Source organism: Mirounga angustirostris, unplaced genomic scaffold, assembly GCF_029215605.1.
Source record: "Mirounga angustirostris isolate CCGP_5_RB_7025 unplaced genomic scaffold, mMirAng1.0.hap1 SCAF_8, whole genome shotgun sequence".
NCBI classification, from domain to species: domain Eukaryota; kingdom Metazoa; phylum Chordata; class Mammalia; order Carnivora; family Phocidae; genus Mirounga; species Mirounga angustirostris.
Genome location: NW_026991716.1, coordinates 94719359 through 94740283, shown reverse-complemented (window position 1 = coordinate 94740283; position 20925 = coordinate 94719359). Strand labels below are relative to the sequence as shown.

Genomic DNA, 20925 nt, shown 5'->3' with positions numbered 1-20925 from the left:
TAAAAAAAAAAATTATTGTATGCATAGGCCTAAGGTTATAGTTCATAAGATATATGACTGAAGATGCCTGCCCTGTTTTTCATGAAAGGGCGGAAGTTATGACTGCGTATACTGGGGTCATTATTCATATCCCTTAAGCAGTATTTCTCCAACAGCTCAATTCATCTCCAAAAGAATCACCTAGGAAGCTTCCTACAAATACCGATTCCTTAGGCTCAGATTCCAGATTGACTGAACTAGAATGTCTGGAGGTGGGACCTAGAAATGTATTTTTACAAGATCCATAGAGGATTCCTATACCCACTTAAGTTTAAGAACCCCTACTTTAAAGTTTGGGACACTGAGGGTTGCCTGGGTGGCTCAGTTGGTTAAGTCTCTGCCTTCTGCTCAAGTCATGATTTCCGGGTTCTGGGATTGAGCCTCGCATTGGGCTCCCTGCTCAGTGGGAAGCCTGCTTCTCCCTCTCCCTCTGCCCTTCCCCCACACCCCCTCCCCCCCGTGCCACACACACACTTGTGCTTTCTCTCTCTCTCTCTCTCATAAATAAATAAATCTTTAAAAAAAATAAATAAAGTTTGGGACACTGAGGGAGCCTGATTGATCAAGGTTGATTAAACTTGAAGTTCCTATATTTCAGAGAACTTTAAAAGGATACCCTTCAGCTAAAGGTAGGTGATTTTTAAAAAACCAATGTAATGGGAATGTTTAAAGCAATGATTCCTAGCCCTGACAGCCCAGTGGTATCATCTAGGAAGCTCTTTAAATATATTAATGCCCAGATCAATTAAGACAGAATCTGGGATAGGACTCTGGCATTAATTAAAACAGGATATCAAAGTCATATCAAAGGTACAGGCAAAAAAAGAAAAAAATAGATGAATTGGACTTCATCAAAATGAAAAATATTTGTTCATCAAAGGACACTATCAACGGAGTGAAAAGATAGCCCACAGAATGGGAGAGGATATTTGTGAATCATATTATCTGATGAGGGATTAATATCCAGAACATATAAAGAACTCCTACAACTCAACAATAATAAAACAACCCAATTCAAAAATGCACAAAGACCTAAATAGACATTTCTCCAAAAATTTACAAATGGCTAATAAACACATGAAAGGATATTTAACATAGCTAGTTATTAGGGAAATGCAAATCTAAACTATAATGAAATACTACTTTATACCCATTAGGATGGCTGTTATACAAAAAACAGAAAATAAGTGTTGTCAAGGATGGAGAAAAATTAGAATGTTGGTGCATTGTTGATGGGGATGTAAAATGATGTAACACTATGTGAAACAGTTTGTTGGATCCTCAAAATATTAAATACAGACTTACCATACGACCTAGCAATTCCACTCCTAGGTATATACCCAAACAAACTGAAAGCAGGGACTCAAGCAGATACTTGTACACCGATGTTCATAGCCACTTTATTCACAATAGTCAGAAGGTAAAATTAACCCAAATGTCCATCAAAGGATGAATGGATAACAGTGATATATATATATATATATATATATATATATATATATATATATACATATACATACATACCTACACACACGCATGCACACACACACACACTGAAATGTTATTCAGCCTTAAAAAGGAATGAAATTCTGACACATGCTAAAGTATGTATGAAACTTGGAAACATGCCAAGTGATACAAGCCAGACACAAAAGACAAATACGATTCTACTTATATGAGGAAGGGTGGGATCGGGAGTTATTGTTTAATGGGTGCAGAGCTTCTGTTTGGGTTAATGAAAAAGTTCTGGAAACGGATAGTGGTCATGGTCACAACATTGTCAGTGTATTTCATGCCACTGCATTATACACTTAAAGATAGTTAAAATGGGGCGCCTGGGTGGCTCAGATGGTTAAGCGTCTGCCTTCGGCTCAGGTCATGATCTCAGGGTCCTGGGATCGAGTCCCGCATCGGGTTCCCTGCTCAGTGCAGAGCCTGCTTCTCCCTCTCCCTCTGCCACTCCCTCTGCTTGTGCTCTTCTGTCTATCTCTCTGTCAAATAAATAAATAAAATCTTTAAAAAAAAAAAGATAGTTAAAATGTTATATATATTGTACCATAATTAAAAAAACAACCCCAAAACCTCCTTGCAGATTCTATTGTGCAACCAGGGATGGGAACCACTGGTTTAAAGGGATGAAGAGACCCAAAGATGTCACTGTGGGCTCGAACTCCCTGGTGAAGAGTGTGAGACCTATAACATCTGATGAGCTGTTGGAGAGGAGGGGATGTGTGGGTGGGGAGGTGGGCGGGGATGGGGGGGTGTGGTGGGAGGAAGGACAGTGTCACGCTGGCACCCAGCACAGTAGATGGTAACAGCATTGATTTTCTTTTTTATTTTTTTTTAAGTCTTTTTTTTTTTTTAAAGATTTTATTTACTTATTTGACAGAGAGATACACAGTGAGAGAGGGAACACAAGCAGGAGGAGAGGGAGAGGGAGAAGCAGGCTTCCCGTTGAGCAGGGAGCCCGATGCGGGGCTCGATCCCAGGACCCTGGGATCATGACCTGAGCCGAAGGCAGACGCTCAACCATCTGAGCCACCCAGGTGCCCCAACAGCATTGATTTTCGAATCGGACAGATCTAGATTTGAATTCCAGATCTAAAGCTTACCAGATCTGTGACTTTGCTTAACCCTACCTTTTATTCAGTTGTTTAAAAAAGGGATGATAGGGCGCCTGGGTGGCTCAGTTGGTTAAGCGACTGCCTTCGGCTCAGGTCATGATCCTGGAGTCCCAGGATCGAGTCCCGCATCGGGCTCCCTGCTCTGCAGGGAGACTGCTTCTCCCTCTGACCCTCCCCCCTCTCATGTGTTCTCTGTCTCTCTCATTCTCTCTGTCTCAGATAAATAAATAAAATCTTTAAAAAAAAAAAAAGGGGGGGGATGATAGGGGCGCCTGGGTGGCTCAGTCGGCTGAGCATCTGCCTTAGGCTCAGGTCATGATCCCGGGGTCCTGGGACCGAGCCCCGCATTGGGCTCCCTGCTCGCCGGGAGCCTGCTTCTCTCTCTGCCTGCCGCTCTCCCTCCTTGTACTCCCTCTTTCTCTCTCTGACAAATAAATAAAATCTTTTTTAAAATATTTTTTTTAAAAAAGGGATGATAACCCCTACGACATAGTGTTATTATAAGGATCACATGAGATGATGCTTGCGAAGTTCCCAGAACCAATGATAATCAGAATATCAGAGAGCTGTATTGCAGGGCAAGGCGGGCTTCATGGGCTAATAACCCATGCAGTCACACAGGACCCCATCCTTAGCAGAGCCCCACGGCTTGCTTAATGAAATTCTTCATAACTTTAGAACAAGGGCCCTGCATTGCCGTTTTGTACTGGGCCTGGTGACTTAGCTGACGGAGCGCAGGGACTCCCACCCAACCGCACGAGCGCTGGCAGTAGAGCTGAGAATCTCTGCTGTGCTGGGCATTACCTGGAGTTACTGGATCATGGAAGGGTCCAGAAGCTCTTCAGCAAGAGGCTCAAGTGGAAGGAGAGCTTGAGTATAGTGGCTCTAGCTGCCAGCTCTGTCCTGCCTGGCTGTGTCCGAGGGCCCTCTCACAAGATCCTTGGGGTCAGTCTCTCAGTCTCTCCAGGAGGGGAGCCTCCAGTCTTCTGATGAAAGGAGAAGTGGTGGCAGGATTGAGGGAAAGTTGGCTGACTGAGTGAAATGGGGAGTAGCTCTGGCCCCTAGCACTTCCTTTTCAAGATTTTCAACCAATCCCCCTGTCTTTTGCGCTCTGTCACCCCCTTCAGAGGTACCTGATGTCAACAGGTCCTGAATCCCTCTAGGATTTTGCAGAGTGAATCAACTGGTTTCTTGTCCCCAGTCCATCTCACACCCATCCCTGCCACCACAGACACTGAGCCCTCACTTTTCTCCAATTTAAGTCCGTTTCCACCATCCATCTGCTTTCTAGCTTATGAAAATGTGTAGCTGTGCTGATCAGCTGTCAGCTCGTCTGGTGTCCCCTCCCATCCTGTGTTCTTGTGAGTTCATTCCTTTTTGCATTCTCTGCTATCAATTCTGTGAAGTTTTAGGAAAGCAGCAAATACAAATACATGTGTTCAGTCGGCCTGGTTTAACCAGAGGCAGTCCTGAGCATTTTTAGACTGTAATATCAAACTCATTGGAAAGCTCATTTTCTCATTGCCGCTCAGCACCTACTAGACATGTGGCCTCAGGGCTTGAGGTTGAGAGAAGAGCATGGTTTGCCATTTAAACACGTTTCCTTTGAGAGAATGCCCACTGTCTGCTAGTCAAACACTTTTCCCAAGTTTGGACAAAATAAGGATGATAAGGAAGCAGTGACTGCCTCCTGTCTTAACTAGAAACATTTCAGTCCCTAGTTCATTTTAGACTCCATGGAGAAGGGTGGTAGCCCAATGTGGCCCACTGATGAGCTCCTCTGTCTCATGCACCTCCCCTAAGCATCGACAGTTTCCTTAACATTTAGCTACTTCTTTCAGCCTTCAGTTCAGACATTCATGCAGCATCCCTGCAGCGTGCATGCCTCTTTGCTCTCTGATGCAACAGTGGTCCAGGCAAGACCGTAGCTCCCATTCTCATCTGTCCTCCACAGTCAGCTCTGGAGCCAGCAGATACATGTGAGATCTACGACTGAAGGTTGGAGAGAGCTAACCTGGACCCTTTTCCCCCAGCAATTGCCCACTATGCCCCCTCTCTCCAATTGTCTCGTCCCCTGAAATCTGCAGTCTCGAGAAGTGGCTCCTAACTTCTTTGGAGGTCACCAACAGAAGATTGCTGAGGGAGACTTTATATTTTAAGAACAACAGAAGAGCTAAGTAAATGCAAAAAAAAAAAAGCCATCTGTATATCATCATACTATTTAAAAACTTAGTTAAATTGGCTAAGAATCTGGTACACTTTCAAACCTTTTCTTTTTTTCTTTTAGAGAGAGCATGCATAAGCATGCAAGTGGGGGTGAGGGCAGAGGAAGGAGAAGAGATAATCTTAAGCAGGCTCCATGCCCAGCATGGAGCCGGACGCAGGGCTCCATCTCACGACCCTAAGATCATGACCTGAGCTGAAATCAAGAGTCGGACGCTTAACTGACTGAGCCACCAAGGCACCCCAAACCTTTTCAATAAAAATTTTTCCAAATCAGATAATAAAAAAAGATAATAAAAAACACCCTATCTAACTTATGTTCATTCTACCTTATAATAGAAAATGCTTGATAAAATTTAAAACAAGGTCTTGGGGCACCTGGGTGGCTCAGTCGTTAAGCGTCTGCCTTCGGCTCAGGTCATGATCCCAGGGTCCTGGGATGGAGCCCCACGTCGGGCTCCCTGCTGAGCAGGGAGTCTGCTTCTCCTTCTGCCCCTCCCCCCACTCTCTCTCATGAGCATTCTCTCTCTAATAAATAAGTAAATAAATTTTTAAAAAATAGTCCATTCCAAAAAAAGAAAGAAAGCAAGCAACTAAGCAAGGGCCTCATAAACCCAAATCAGGAGCACGGTTACCACATCTTCTCCCTCTCCCACTCCCCCTGCTTGTGCTCCTGCTCTCACTATCTCTCTCTCTGTCGAATAAATAAATAAAATCTTTAAAAAAATAAATAAATAAATAAAATTTATTTTTTAAAATTTTTTTATTAACGTATAATATGTTATTTGTTTCAGAGGTACAGGTCAGTGATTCATCAGTCTTACACAATTCACAGCGCTCACCATAGTACCTACCTCCCCAATGTCCATCACCCAGCCACCCCGTCCCTCCCACCCCCCACAACTCCAGCAACCCTCAGTTTGTTTCCTGAGATTAAGAGTCTCTTATGATTTGTCTCCCTCTCCGATTTCATTGTTTCATTTTTCCCTCCCTTCCCCTATGATCCTCTGTCTTGTTTCTCAAATTCCTCATATCAGTGAGATCATATGATACTTGTCTTTCTCTGATTGACTTATTTTGCTTAACATAATACCCTCCAGTTCCATCCACGTCATTGCAAATGGCAAGATTTCATTCCTTTTGATGGCTGCATAATATTCCATTGTATATATATACCACATCTTCTTTATCCATTCATCTGTTGATGGACATCTTGGCTCTTTCCATAGTTTGGCTATTGTGGACATTGCTGCTATAAACATTGGGGTGCATGTGCCCCTTCGGATCCCTACATTTGTATCTTTGGGGTAAGTACCCAGTAGTGCAATTGCTGGGTCGTAGGGTAGCTCTATTTTCAACTTTTTGAGGAACCTCCATACTGTTTTCCAGAGTGGCTGCACCAGCTTGCATTCCCACCAACAGTGTGGGAGGGTTCCCCTTTCTCCGCATCCTCGCCGACATCTGTCATTTCCTGACTTGTTGATTTTAGCCATTCTGACTGGTGTGAGGTGGTATCTCGTTGAGGTTTTAATTTGGATTACCCTGATGCCAAGCAATGTTGAGCACCTTTTCATGTGTCTGTTGGCCATTTGGATGTCTTCTTTGCAAAGATGTCTGTTCATGTCTTCTGCCCATTTCTTGATTGGATTCTTTGTTCTTTGGGTGTTGAGTTTGATAAGTTCTTTATAGATTTTGGATACTAGCCCTTTATCTGATATGTCATTTGCAAATATCTTCTCCCATTCTGTCGGTTGTCTTTTGGTTTTGTTGACTGTTTCCTTTGCTGTGCAAAAGCTTTTTATCTTGATGAAGTCCCAATAGTTCATTTTTGCCCTTGCTTCCCTTTCCTTTGGCGATGTTTCTAGGAAGAAGTTGCTGCGGCTGAGGTCGAAGAGGTTGCTGCCTGTGTTCTCCTCCAGGATTTTGATGGACTCCTGTCTCACATTTAGGTCTTTCAACCATTTTGAGTCTATTTTTGCGTGTGGTGTAAGGAAATGGTCCAGTTTCATTCTTCTGCATGTGGCTGTCCAATTTTCCCAACACCATTTGTTGAAGAGACTGACTTTTTTCCACTGGACATTCTTTCCTGCTTTGTCAAAGATGAGTTGACCATAGAGTTGAGGGTCCATTTCTGGGCTCTCTATTCTTTTTTTTTTTTTTAAAGATTTTATTTATTTATTTGACAGAGAGAGAGACACAGCAAAAGAGGGAACACAAACAGGGGGAGTGGGAGAGGGAGAAGCAGGCTTCCCGCAGAGCAGGGAGCCCAATGCGGGGCTTGATCCCAGGACCTGGAATCATGACCTGAGCCGAAGGCAAACGCTTAACGACTGAGCCACCCAGGCACCCTGGGCTCTCTATTCTGTTCCATTGATCTATGTGTCTGTTTTTGTGCCAGTACCATACTGTCTTAATGATGACAGCTTTGTAATAGAGCTTGAAGTCCAGAATTGTGATACTACCAGCTTTGCTTTTCTTTTTCAACATTCCTCTGGCTATTCAGGGTCTTTTCTGGTTCCATACAAATTTTAGGATTATTTGTTCCATTTCTTTGAAAAAAGTGGATGATATTTTGATAGGGATTGCATTAAATGTGTAGATTGCTCTAGGTAGCATAGACATTTTCACAACATTTCTTCTTCCAATCCATGAGCATGGAACGTTTTTCATTTCTTTGTGTCTTCCTCAATTCATTTCATGAGTATTCTATAGTTTTCTGAGTACAGATCCTTTGCCTCTTTGGTTAGATTTATTCCTAGGTATCTTATGGTTCTGGGTGCAATTGTAAATGGGATCGACTCCTTAATTTCTCTTTCTTCTGTCTTGTTGTTGGTGTATAGAAATGCCACTGATTTCTGTGCATTGATTTTATATCCTGCCACTTTACTGAATTCCTGTATGAGTTCTAGCAGTTTTGGGGTGGTGTCTTTCAGGTTTTCCACATAAAGTATCGTATCATCTGTAAAAAGTGAGAGTTTAATAAATAAAATTTAAAACAAGGTCTTAACTATTTGTCTTACTAAATTTTGGACAAGTACAGAATGGTTGCAATTTTTTTAAAGATTTTATTTATTTATTTGACAGAGAGCACAAGCAGGGGGAGCAGCAGGCAGAGGGAGAAGCAGGCTCCCCACTGAGCAGGGAGCCAGATGAGGGACTTGATCCCAGGATCCTGGGATCATGACCTGAGCCGAAGGCAGATGCTTAATCGACTGAGCCACCCAGAATGGTTGCAATTAAGAAAAAAGCCAAAATTTGCTTTCCAAATTATCTCTTAAACAGTAAGGCACTATTAAATAAGAAAGGAAATACTTAATCCTGGTAATTTTAGCAAAACTATGCCCATATTTTTAGTGTCGTATTTGTTATTAATAGGATGAGCTGTTCCGTACTCTGGCATCTTATAAACTTATCGCACCAAGATATAGATGGCAGAGAAGCCGATGGGGACGAACATGTCCTGTGACTCTCAAAGAAGGTAACATTTTTCCAGGATTACCAGATTTTTCTGTGAGGTAAGTAAGATTTTCAAAACTTAATTTGAAAACCTGTCCACGCCTCTTTTCAGTTGTTTATGATTATGGCATATTTTAAGTTTTCTAGGCAAAATATACTGTCTTTCATCAGAAGAAGCATTAAAAACATTTTTATTGAACCCACGTCCCTATCTTCTTCCACCTATGCCGGCACCACCATTTAAAGTGTTCATATTTGGGCCTCAATCTTCAGGGAAAACAACACTTTGCAATTTGCTTGCAGAAAATTACAAAGGAAAGGTAACTACTTACCCAGCTAACTAGCTACCTGTCTATACTTGATTATAATTTGTAGGACTTTGGAATTCACAGGATTTCTCCGTTTTCTTAATTTTACACTGTCAGTTGGGTAATTGTCCCACCGGGCTCGAAGTAGGGAAGGCCTCCTTCTGGCTGCTTGTTGTGGCTGCCAAAACCACAACCTCTCCCTACTTCCCAACAGCCCCCAGACTTCACTGGTACATCACACAGACTGTGCCACCAATGACCTGCTTTGGTTTCACTCGTCTCCTATTTCCTGGGTCCCAGTTCTCCCAAGTCTCTGTCCCTCTCCCCACACAGTCACTCCTGCCATTATTCTTAGTATCTGCAAAGATCCCCCTCTTTGGTGACACAAACCCTGGCTTGCCAATTCCTTGGCCTCTCTCCTCATTGATCTTGTTCTCTACCCTGAGTAAAGGGAAGAGAAATTATTTTTAGTTTAGACCGGAATGATAGCAGTAGAGGTGGTGAGAAGCAGGCAGGTTGGGGATATGATTGGGAGACAGATCCCAAGGATTTCATGAGGGATTGGAATGGAGAGTATTTCTGCGAAGGCCAGAGTGCTGGAGCAGAGAGCAAAAAGGGGAAGGCCTAAGATGACGGGGGCAGAAGGCCTAATCAGAGCAATGCAGCCCTGGGAAGGGGTGTGAACTGATTCCAAGTGCTATTCCTTTGAACGCAGGGATAACATTTTCTTTTTTTCTTTTTTTTTTTTTTAAGATTTTACTTATTTATTTGAGAGAGAGAGAATGAGAGACAGATAGCAAGAGAGGGAAGAGGGTCAGAGGGAGAAGCAGACCCCCCGCTGAGCAGGGGGCCCGATGTGGGACTCGATCCCGGGACTCCAGGATCATGACCTGAGCCGAAGGCAGTCGCTTAACCAACTGAGCCACCCAGGCGCCCCAGGGATAACATTTTCTATTTGCTTTTAACTTTTCGTTGTAAAATATTACAAACAGAAAAGTGAATTTCAGTAAATTATCACAAAACAAACCCCCATATAACCACCACCCAGGTGAAATAATGGCCACCACCCCGGAAGCCCCGTCATGTCTATTCCCAATATATGATCTCTTACTCCTTCCTCAAGGTTAACTGCTGCCCTGAACTTTTTATGGCATTCACTCCTGTTCTTTTCTCTTGTGGTTTTACCATGTGAGTGTACATCTAAATGTCATAATTAGTTTTGCATATTTTCTTAACTTTCTAGACTTAAACAATTTATGTTCCTTGTGCCTGGCTTTTTTCACTTCACATTATGATTGTGATATTTATGCATGTTATTTATACGTGTTACTGCATATAGCTACAGTTCATGCATTTTTTTTAGTATATTCTCTTGATTGAATTATACTATAATTTATTTATCCATTTGAGTATTAATAAAACTTGGGTTGATTCCAGTTTGGGTATCATGACTAATATTGCTATGAACATTCTTGTACATGTTTCATGGGGCACATGATATCTTTATATATTCTGGAGATATATCTAGCAGTAAAATTCCTGGGACATAGATCATGCATACATTCAACTTGTGTAAATAAGGCCAAACTGTTTTCCAAACTAATTCTATTATTTTACAACTCTATCAGCAGTGTGTGAGAGATCTGTTATTCCACGTTCCTGCCAACTTTCATTATGGTCAGTCTTTTTACCTTAAGCCATTCTAGTAGGTGTATCTCACTGTGGTTTTAATTTGCATTTACCTGAAAATAATGAGGTTAAACATTTTTTTCTTTTGTTTATTGGTCATTCAGATATTCTCTTTTTAAGGTATTCAAGTCTGTTGCCCATTTGAAATTTTTTTGCATGTTATTGGTAGGAATTCCTTATATTGTCTAGAAGGTTTTTTTTTATAATAAGCATTATGAATATTTTCTACCACTCTGTGGTTTACCATTTCATGTTATATTACAGTATGTGTCAGACAAAGGAATTATAATTTTAAAATATAAAGGGCGCTTATGAATCAATATGCAGATGAAGCCCCAATGGAAAAAAAATAGCAAATAAGCAATTCACAAAATAATAGATACAGTAGAATAGCCACTAATCATGAGAAAAGGATTATCACCTCCCTGATAACCAGAGAGGTGCCAAAAAACCAGAGAGATGCACGTCAATCTCACTGTTGGAGTTGAAAGATCACTATTAACACCCAATATTGATGTGTGGCTAGGATGGGGAGAAGTACATTTTCATACACTGCTGGTGAGAGTATAACCATTAGGGATGATAATTAGAAATATGTAAGAGCCTAAAGTCCATACATATCCTTTGAACTGTCAATTCTATTTTATAAATTTTTAAGAAACTATAAAAGATATATACATAAGTGTGTTTATCATAGCCTAGTTTATAATAGCAAAAACATGTATAAGTAAGTATATATTATCAGCCTTTGAGTTAAAAAGGTGTAATATGTTCATCCTAATACAATACTCTGCATCCACTAAAAAGTGATGGTGTAGATGTATATTTTTTGGCATGGAATAAAGTAATACAGGCATATTGAAGGAAAAGCAAAATGGAATCTAGAAGTATGGAAATATTATTTAAACTTAAAAGGCATATAGAAATCTACTTCTAAGATCTTAATATTCAGTATGAAGTTTATTATCTATCTTACACTGGACTTACATTCAGAATCTATGTAGAATTTTTAAAAAATTTTTTTATGTTATGTTAATCATAGATTACATCATTAGTTTTTGATGTAGTGTTCCATGATTCATTGTTTGCATCTAACACCCAGTGCTCCATTCAGTACGTGCCTTCTTTAATACCCATCACCAGGCTAACCCATCCCCCCCCTCCCCTCTAGAACCCTCAGTTTGTTTTTCAGAGTCCATAGTCTCTCATGGTTCATCTCCCCCTCCGATTCCCCCCCTTCATTTTCCCCTTCCTGCTATCTTCTTCTTTTTTATTTTTTTAACATATAATGTATTATTTGTTTCAGAGGTACAGGTCTGTGATTCAACAGTTTTACACAATTCACAGCGCTCACCATAGCACATACCCTCACCAATGTCTATCACCCAGCCACCCCATCCCTCGCACCCCCCCACCACTCCAGCAACCCTCAGTTTGTTTCCTGAGATTAAGAATTCCTCATATCAGTGAGGTCATATGATACATGTCTTTCTCTGATTGACTTATTCCGCTCAGCATAATACCCTCCAGTTCCATCCACGTCATTGCAAATGGCAAGATTTCATCCCTTTTGATGGCTGTATAATATTCCATTGTATATATATACCACATCTTCTTTATCCATTCATCTGTTGATGGACATCTTGGCTCTTTCCATAGTTTGGCTATTGTGGACATTGCTGCTATAAACATTGGGGTGCATGTGCCCCTTCGGATCCCTACATTTGTATCTTTGGGGTAAATACCCAGTAGTGCAATTGCTGGGTCGTAGGGTAGCTCTATTTTCAACTTTTTGAGGAACCTCCATACTGTTTTCCAGAGTGGCTGCACCAGCTTGCATTCCCACCAACAGTGTGGGAGGGTTCCCCTTTCTCCGCATCCTCGCCGACATCTGTCATTTCCTGACTTGTTGATTTTAGCCATTCTGACTGGTGTGAGGTGGTATCTCGTTGAGGTTTTAATTTGGATTACCCTGATGCCAAGCAATGTTGAGCACCTTTTCATGTGTCTGTTGGCCATTTGGATGTCTTCTTTGCAAAGATGTCTGTTCATGTCTTCTGCCCATTTCTTGATTGGATCATTTGTTCTCTGGGTGTTGAGTTTGATAAGTTCTTTATAGATTTTGGATACTAGCCCTTTATCTGATATGTCATTTGCAAATATCTTCTCCCATTCTGTCGGTTGTCTTTTGGTTTTGTTGACTGTTTCCTTTGCTGTGCAAAAGCTTTTTATCTTGATGAAGTCCCAATAGTTCATTTTTGCCCTTGCTTCCCTTTCCTTTGGCGATGTTTCTAGGAAGAAGTTGCTGCGGCTGAGGTCGAAGAGGTTGCTGCCTGTGTTCTCCTCCAGGATTTTGATGGACTCCTGTCTCACATTTAGGTCTTTCAACCATTTTGAGTCTATTTTTGCGTGTGGTGTAAGGAAATGGTCCAGTTTCATTCTTCTGCATGTGGCTGTCCAATTTTCCCAACACCATTTGTTGAAGAGACTGACTTTTTTCCACTGGACATTCTTTCCTACTTTGTCGAAGATGAGTTGACCATAGAGTTGAGGGTCCATTTCTGGGCTCTCTATTCTGTTCCATTGATCTATGTGTCTGTTTTGGTGCCAGTACCATACTGTCTTGATGATGACAGCTTTGTGATAGAGCTTGAAGTCCGGAATTGTGATGCTACCACCTTTGCTTTTCTTTTTCAACATTTCTCTGGCTATTCGGGGTCTTTTCTGGTTCCATACAAATTTTAGGATTATTTGTTCCATTTCTTTGAAAAAAGTGGATGGTATTTTGATAGGGATTGCATTGAATGTGTAGATTGCTCCAGGTAGCATTGACATCTTCACAATATTTGTTCTTCCAATCCAGGAGCATGGAACGTTTTTCATTTCTTTGTGTCTTCCTCAATTTCTTCCATAAGTATTTTATAGTTTTCTGAGTAAAGATTCTTTGCCTCTTTGGTTAGATTTATTCCTACGTATCTTATGGTTTTGAGTGCAATTGTAAATGGGATCGACTCCTTAATTTCTCTTTCTTCTGTCTTATTGGTGGTGTATTGGAATGTCACTGATTTCTGTGCATTGATTTTATATCCTGCCACTTTACTGAATTCTTGTATGAGTTCTAGCAGTTTTGGGGTGGAGTCTTTTGGGTTTCCCACATAAAGTATCATATCATCTGCAAAGAGTGAGAGTTTGACTTCTTCTTTGCTGATTTGGATGCCTTTTATTTCTTTTTGTTGTCTGACTGCTGTGGCTAGGACTTCTAATACTATGTTGAATAGCAGTGGTGATAGTGGACATCCTTGCCGTGTTCCTGACCTTAGGGGGAAAGATCTCAGTTTTTCCCCATTGAGAATGATATTCACTATGGGTTTTTCATAGATGGCTTTTATGATATTGAGGTATGTACCCTCTATCCCTATACTCTGAAGGGTTTTGATCAAGAAAGGATGCTGTACTTTGTCAAATGCTTTTTCTGCATCTATTGAGAGGATCATATGGTTCTTGTTCTTTCTTTTATTAATGTATTGTATCACATTGATTGACTTGCAGATATTGAACCAATCTTGCAGCCCAGGGATAAATCCCACTTGGTCATGGTGAATAATCCTTTTAATGTACTGTTGGATCCTATTGGCTAGTATTTTGGTGAGAACTTTTGCATCCATGTTCATCAAGGATATTGGTCTGTAATTCTCCTTTTTGATGGGGTCTTTGGTTTGGGGATCAAGGTAATGGTGGCCTCATAAAATGAGTTTGGAAGTTTTCCTTCCATTTCTATTTTTTGGAACAGTTTCAGAAGAATAGGTATTAATTCATCTTTAAATGTTTGGTAGAATTCCCCTGGTAAGCCATCTGGCCCTGGGCTTTTGTTTGTTGGGAGATTTTCGATTACTGCTTCAATTTCCTTAGTGGTTATAGGTCTGTTCAGGTTTTCTATTTCTTCCTGGTTCAGTTTTGTTAGTTGATACATCTCTAGGAATGCATCCATTTCTTCCAGATTATCTAATTTGCTGGCATATAGTTGCTCATAATATGTTCTTATAATTGTTTGTATTTCTTTGGTGTTGGTTGTAATCTCTCCTCTTTCATTCATGATTTTATTTGAGTCATTTCTCTTTTCTTTTTGATAAGTCTGGCCAGGGGTTTATCAATCTTGTTAATTCTTTCAAAGAACCAGCTCCTAGTTTCGTTGATCTGTTCTACTGTTCTTTTGGTTTCTATTTCATTGATTTCTGCTCTGATCTTTATTATTTCTCTTCTCCTTCTGGGTTTAGGCTTTATTTGCTGTTCTTTCTCTAGCTCCTTTAGGTGTAGGGTTAGGTTGTGTATTTGAGACCTTTCTTGTTTCTTGAGAAAGGCTTGTATTGCTATATACTTTCCTCTTAGGACTGCCTTTGCTGCATCCCAAAGATTTTGAACAGTTGTGTTTTCATTTTCAGTGGTTTCCCTGAACTTTTTAAATTCTTCTTTAATTTCCTGGTTGACCCATTCATTCTTTAGTAGGATGCTCTTTAGCCTCCATGTATTTGAGTTCTTTCCAACTTTCCTCTTGTGATTGAGTTCTAGTTTCAAAGCATTGTGGTCTGAAAATAGGCAGGGAATGATCCCAATCTTTCGGTACTGGTTGAGACCTGATTTGTGACCTAGAATGTGATCTATTCTGGAGAATGTTCCATGGGTACTAGAGAAGAATGTGTATTCTGTTGCTTTGGGATGGAATGTTCTGAATATATCTGTGAAGTCCATTTGGTCCAGTGTGTCATTTAAAGTCTTTATTTCCTTGTTGATCTTTTGCTTAGATGATCTGTCCATTTCAGTGACGGGGGTGTTAAAGTCCCCCACTATTATTGTATTGTTGTCGATGGGTTTCTTTGCTTTTGTTATTAATTGGCATATATAATTGGCTGCTCCCATGTTAGGGGCATAGATATTTACAATTGTTAGATCTTCTTGTTGGAGAGACCCTTTAAGTAGGATATAGTGTCCTTCCTCATCTCTTATTAGTCTTTGGTTAAAATCTAATTTGTCTGATATAAGGATTGCCACCACAGCTTTCTTTTGGTGTCCTTTAGCATGGTAAATGGCTTTCCACTCCCTCACTTTCACTCTGGAGGTGTCTTTGGGTCTAAAATGAGTCTCTTGCAGACAGCATATTGATAGGTCTTGTTTTTTATCCAATCTGATGGCCTGTGACTTTTGATTGGGGCATTTAGCCCATTTACATTCAGGGTAACTACTGAAAGATAGGAATTTAGTGCCATTGTATTGCCTGTAAGGTGACTGTTATTGTATAATGTCTGTGTTCTTTTCTGGTCTATGTTACTTTTAGGCTCTCTCTTTGCTTAGAGGACCCCTTTCAATATTTCTTTTTTTTTTTTTTTAAAGATTTTATTTATTTATTCATGAGAGACAGAGAGACAGAGAGAGAGGCAGAGGGAGAAGCAGGCTCCCAAGGAGCAGGGAGCCCGATGCGGGACTCGATCCCAGGACCCTGGGATCATGACCTGAGCCGAAGGCAGACGCTTAACCATCTGAGCCACCCAGGCGCCCTCAATATTTCTTGTAGGGCTGGTTTCGTGTTTGCAAATTCCTTTAGTTTTTGTTTGTCCTGGAAGCTTTTTATCTCTCCTTCTATTTTCAATAACAGCCTAGCTGGATATAGTATTCTTGGCTGCATATTTTTCTCATTTAGTGCTCTGAATCTATCCTGCCAGTCCTTTCTGGCCTGCCAGGTCTCTGTGGATAGGTCTGTTGCCAATCTAATGTTTCTACCATTGTAGGTTACAGATCTCTTCTCCCGAGCTGCTTTCAGGATTTTCTCTTTGTCGCTGAGACTCGTAAGTTTTACTATGAGATGTTGGGGTGTTGACCTATTTTTATTGATTTTGGGGGGGTTCTCTGTGCCTCCTGGATTTTGATGCCTGTTTCCTTCCCCAAATTAGGGAAGTTCTCTGCTATAATTTGCTCCAGTATACCTTCTGCCCCTCTCTCTCTTTCTTCTTCTTCTGGGATCCCAATTATTCTAATATTGTTTCATCTTATGGTATCACTTATCTCTCGAATTCTGCCCTTGTGATCCAGTAGTTGTTTATTTCTCTTTTTCTCAGCTTCTTTATTTTCCATCATTTGGTCTTCTCTATCACTAATTCTCTCTTCTACCTCCTTTATCCTAGCAGTTAGAGCCTCCATTTTTTATTGCACCTCATTAATAGCCTTTTTGATTTTGACTTGGTTAGATTTTAGTTCTTTTATTTCTCCAGAAAGGGTTTCTCTAATATCTTCCATGCTTTCTTCAAGCCCAGCTAGTATCTTTAAAATCGTCATTCTGAATTCTAGTTCTGACATCTTACTAATGTCCGTATTGATTAGGCCCCTGGCAGTTGGTACTGCCTCTTGTTTTTTTTTTTAAGGTGATTTTTTCCATCTTGTCATTTTGTCCAGAGGACAATAGATGAATGAGAGAACACAATGCTAACAGGGTAAAAACAACCCCAGAAAAATATACACTAAACAAATCAGAAGAGACCTGAAACCGGGGAAAAAGAAAGGGAAAGAAAGAAAAAGAAAAAAAAAGAAAAACAAAAAGATAAAAACAAAAAACAAAAAGCAGAATATGATCAAATATGATCAGGCTGGTGCATAGATGAGTGCCACACTCTAGATTTGGGACATATTTTGGTCTGTTAGAAGAAAGTGCCTCCCAAAATTTTAAAGAAAGAAAAACTTATATACGTACAAAAATAAGAGTAAATACGATGAAGGGATGGATTATGATTGTAAAGATGAAAATTATAAAAGATTTTATAGGGGCGCCTGGGTGGCTCAGTCGTTAAGCGTCTGCCTTCGGCTCAGGTCATGATCCCAGGGTCCTGGGATGGAGCCCCGCATTGGGCTCCCTGCTCCACGGGAAGCCTGCTTCTCGCTCTCCCACTCCCCCTACTTGTGTTCCCTCTCTCACTGTGTCTCTCTCTGTCAAATAAATAAACAAAATCTTAAAAAAAAAAATTTTATAAAAGAAATTGGTAAGACAAAAAGTTGGTTGAAAAAAGGAAGAAGAGGACTTAAAAAAAAAAAGGGGGAGGGAATGTGATCAGGCAGGAGACTAGAACAAGCCATACACTAGAAATTTAGGGTATATTTTGGTCTGTTAGAAGAAACTGTATCCCAAAATTTTAAAGAGAGAACAACTTATATATATATATATATATATATACATGTATACACCAAAAATAAGGTTAACTACTATGAAAGGATAGAATATGACTCTAAAAATGAAAAATAAAAAAGATTTTTAAAAAAGGGATTGATAAGATGTTGGTTGAAAAAGGGAAAAAGAAAAATTCAAAAAAAAGAAAAGAAATAGAAAGTTAAAAAAGAAAAAATTAACTTTGAAAGACTAAAGAATCATGGGATAAAAGCCATGAATTCTATGTGCAGTATTCCCCTAGCGCTGGAGTTCTGCCGTTCTCATTGATCAGTAAACTTGGTCTTGGCTGGCTGTTCTCGCTTATCTTCTGGGGGAGGGGCCTGTTGCCGTGGTTCTCAAATGTCTTTGCCTGAGGCAGAATTGCCCCGCCCTTGCTGGTCCGGGCTAAGTAATCTGCTCAGGTTTGCTCTCCGGAGCTTTTGTTCCCTGCAAGCTTTCCGTACAGCTTTGGAGGAAGAGAGTGAAAATGGCAGCCTCCCAATCTCTGCCCCAGAGGACCCGAGAGCTCAGGGCCCTGCTCCTCAGTGCGCCCCCAGAGAAAAGCGGTGAGTCACTCCTGTCTCCCCAGTCTCCGGCCGCACTCCGTGCTCACCCAGCCTGTGACCAAGCGTTTCTATCTCTGGCACCCGACTCGGTGTGGAGTCTCCAAACCCAGCAGATCCCTGCGGTGCACTTCCGCACCGCTCCTCCCGGGGGGAGGAAGGGGAGTCTCCCCGGATCTGCCACTTGTTGGGTCCCTGCTGGAGGAGCAGTGGCCCGACTGTGCCACGGATCACGGTTTATGGCAACCCCAAGCAGAGAACCCGCTCCTTGGGTTTGTCTCTGCAGCTGGCTTCCCTGCTCTGATACCTGAGAGCTCTGCCGCACTCAGGCACCCCCGGTCTTTCTGTGACCCCAAGGGTCCTGAGACCACACTGTCCCAGCAAGGATTCCGCCCCCCTGTTAGCCACTGGAGCGACGTCCCTCAGCGGAGCCGACTTCTAAAAGTTCCGATTTTGTGCTCTGTGGCTCTATCACTTGCCAGAAGCGGCCGATGGAGGCCCCCTCCCCCGCTGTCTATCCTCCTGAATATCACCTCGGATTCACTTTTCCGCAGTCCTACCTTCCAGAAAGCGGTCACTTTTCTGATGAGAGAGTTGTTGCTGTTCTTTTCTTCGATCTCCTGTTGAGTTTGTAGGTGTTCAGAATGGTTTGATCCCTATCTAGCTGAATTCCTGGGACCAGACGAAATTTAGGTCTCCTACTCCTCCACCATCTTGCTCCTATATATAGAATTCTAATCCAGTTTTTTAAATGGGCAAAAGTTGAACATATGATTAAAACAGAAGGTAAGTGAATGACCAATAGCACATAAAAGAAGCTCAAACTTATTTGTGATTAGGGGACTGTAAATTTAAACTATAATGAAATACTTCACACCCACTAGAATGGCTATAATTTAAAAGATTCACAAAACCAAGTTTTGGTGAGGATATGGAGTTAACTGCAATTTCCATAATTGCTGGTAAGAATGTAAAATAGTTCAACCACTTTGGAAACAGTTTAATGGCTTATTATAAAATCAAATATACACTTACCATATGACCCATTAATTCCACTTCTAGGTATTTGTCCAAGAGAAATAAAAACGTATGTCCACAAAAAGACTTACTCAGAAATGTGCATTACGAGTCTATTTATAACAGCTCCAAATTGGAAAAGCCCAAATGCCCATCAAAGATGAATGGATTAAAAAACATTAATGAATGAATTAATTCATTCATTCACCCTTGTACTCTGTGTAGCATAATCACACAGTGATACTACTCAATAATAAAAAGGAACAGATTACTGATATATACAATTACACTGGTGAATCTCAAAAACATTGTGCTAAGGGCGGGAAAGCTTGGAAAAGATTACATACTGTATGATTCCATTTATATGAAATTCTAGAAAAGGCAAAACTAATATATACTGAGAAAAACAAAGTGGGCCAGGAACTGACTATAAGGAAGCATGAGGGAACTTTCGGGGTGATGTAAATGTTCTATATCTTGATTGTAGTTGTCGTTATGTGTATGTGTTTGTCAAAACTCATCAAACTGTATACGTAAAATGGATGCTTTTTATCGTAAGTTATACATTCAAAATTGATTTTTTTAAAAAATTTGTGTAACTTGAATATATATTACATGATACATATCTAAGTATGTCATACTACACAAAAAGTATGAATTTCTGTGAAAGCATGTACTCAAAAATCGTTGAATTCTGAAAATAACATATCTCAAGTGGCATTAAGATGTTTGAGGTAGATAAGTATAGATGTAGCCGAACAATGTTTAATATTCACAGTGATTTGTGCTTCCGTTGGTTTTCTCAAATATTCTTTGCAGGTAATTGACTATGCCAAGCTTGTTCAACCGCGTTTTGATAAAGCCCTTGAAACGTTAGTGAGAGATACGATAGCGAAGGCCACTGAAGCAGCGATTAAAGCTGTGAGAGAGCAGCTCTTCATAAAGCTACAAGCTAAAAGACAAGGTGAACCATCTCTGTCACATGTGTGTTCTAAGCAGAGGTCAACAATTCAGCCTGGCTGCCCAAGGGCTGGGACTTGCTTTGCTCGCCCTGGTATCCCTGGCACCTTGTACAGTGCAGTCTCTTAATAATTGATTGAAGACATGAATATACATAAACCTGACTCAAATAGAGAAAAGATTTCAGTCCTAGACCTCTAAGGAAAGGAATCAGAAAGAGCTTCCAAATTTGGATTTACTTTTGTGGATTTGCTTGCTGGGCAGAGACTGAATAGAAGTTATACCTTTATTGACTCCACTTGATTCTTGTGGAGTTTACATTGTTGCTGCTGCTGCTGCGGCGGCTGTTTTACTATGTAAATGTGGGTCAGCCCCAACTGTAATTAGTTTTTTCTATTTGGAGAATAATTTCAAGTTCAAAACAGTCATAAGGCAATGAAACTGGAAGAAGCCTTAAGGATCAATTAACACAATTCTTTAACTTTACAGATAAGGAAAACTTTTTATATAAATTGGGAAGCTTCTATCATTTTCTGTGCTTGAAACTGTTTAAATAGCAAAGAAATTATCTCTTCCTACATGGCAATGTTGAGCTTTTGCTAAGAAAGAACAGGTTATTTGCCTAATAAATCTGTCTCTTCTTTCTCAGCAGCCTATAAACAAGTGAAAGAGTCCAACATGGTGCCCAAGCGATTACAAAAACAACAGCAAAAAGGCCAGCATTAAAATTACACGCCATCCTTGGGGTGCCTGGGTGGCTCAGTTGGTTGTCTGCCTTTGACTAAGTCATGATCCTGGGCTCCTGGGATTGAGCCCTGCCTCCCGGCTCCCTGCCCAGGGGGCAGTTTGCCTCTCCCACT

General features: G+C 40.7%; 1 protein-coding gene across 14 annotated transcripts in view; it reads left to right on the top strand.

The window, feature by feature from the left end:
- The window catches only part of AK9 (adenylate kinase 9), a 134461-nt gene that overhangs the window by 33195 nt on the left and 80341 nt on the right, over positions 1 to 20925 (top strand). For all 14 annotated transcript variants that reach the window (XR_010413730.1, XM_064597985.1, XM_064597983.1 and 11 more), the window contains 3 exons: positions 8262 to 8401; positions 8482 to 8662; positions 19925 to 20069. Coding sequence is in view for 13 of the 14 variants with exons in the window: in XM_064597985.1 (XP_064454055.1) it covers positions 8262 to 8401; positions 8482 to 8662; positions 19925 to 20069 (466 nt within the window). In the remaining variant the exon portion in view is untranslated. The remainder of the gene's footprint in view (positions 1 to 8261; positions 8402 to 8481; positions 8663 to 19924; positions 20070 to 20925) is intronic.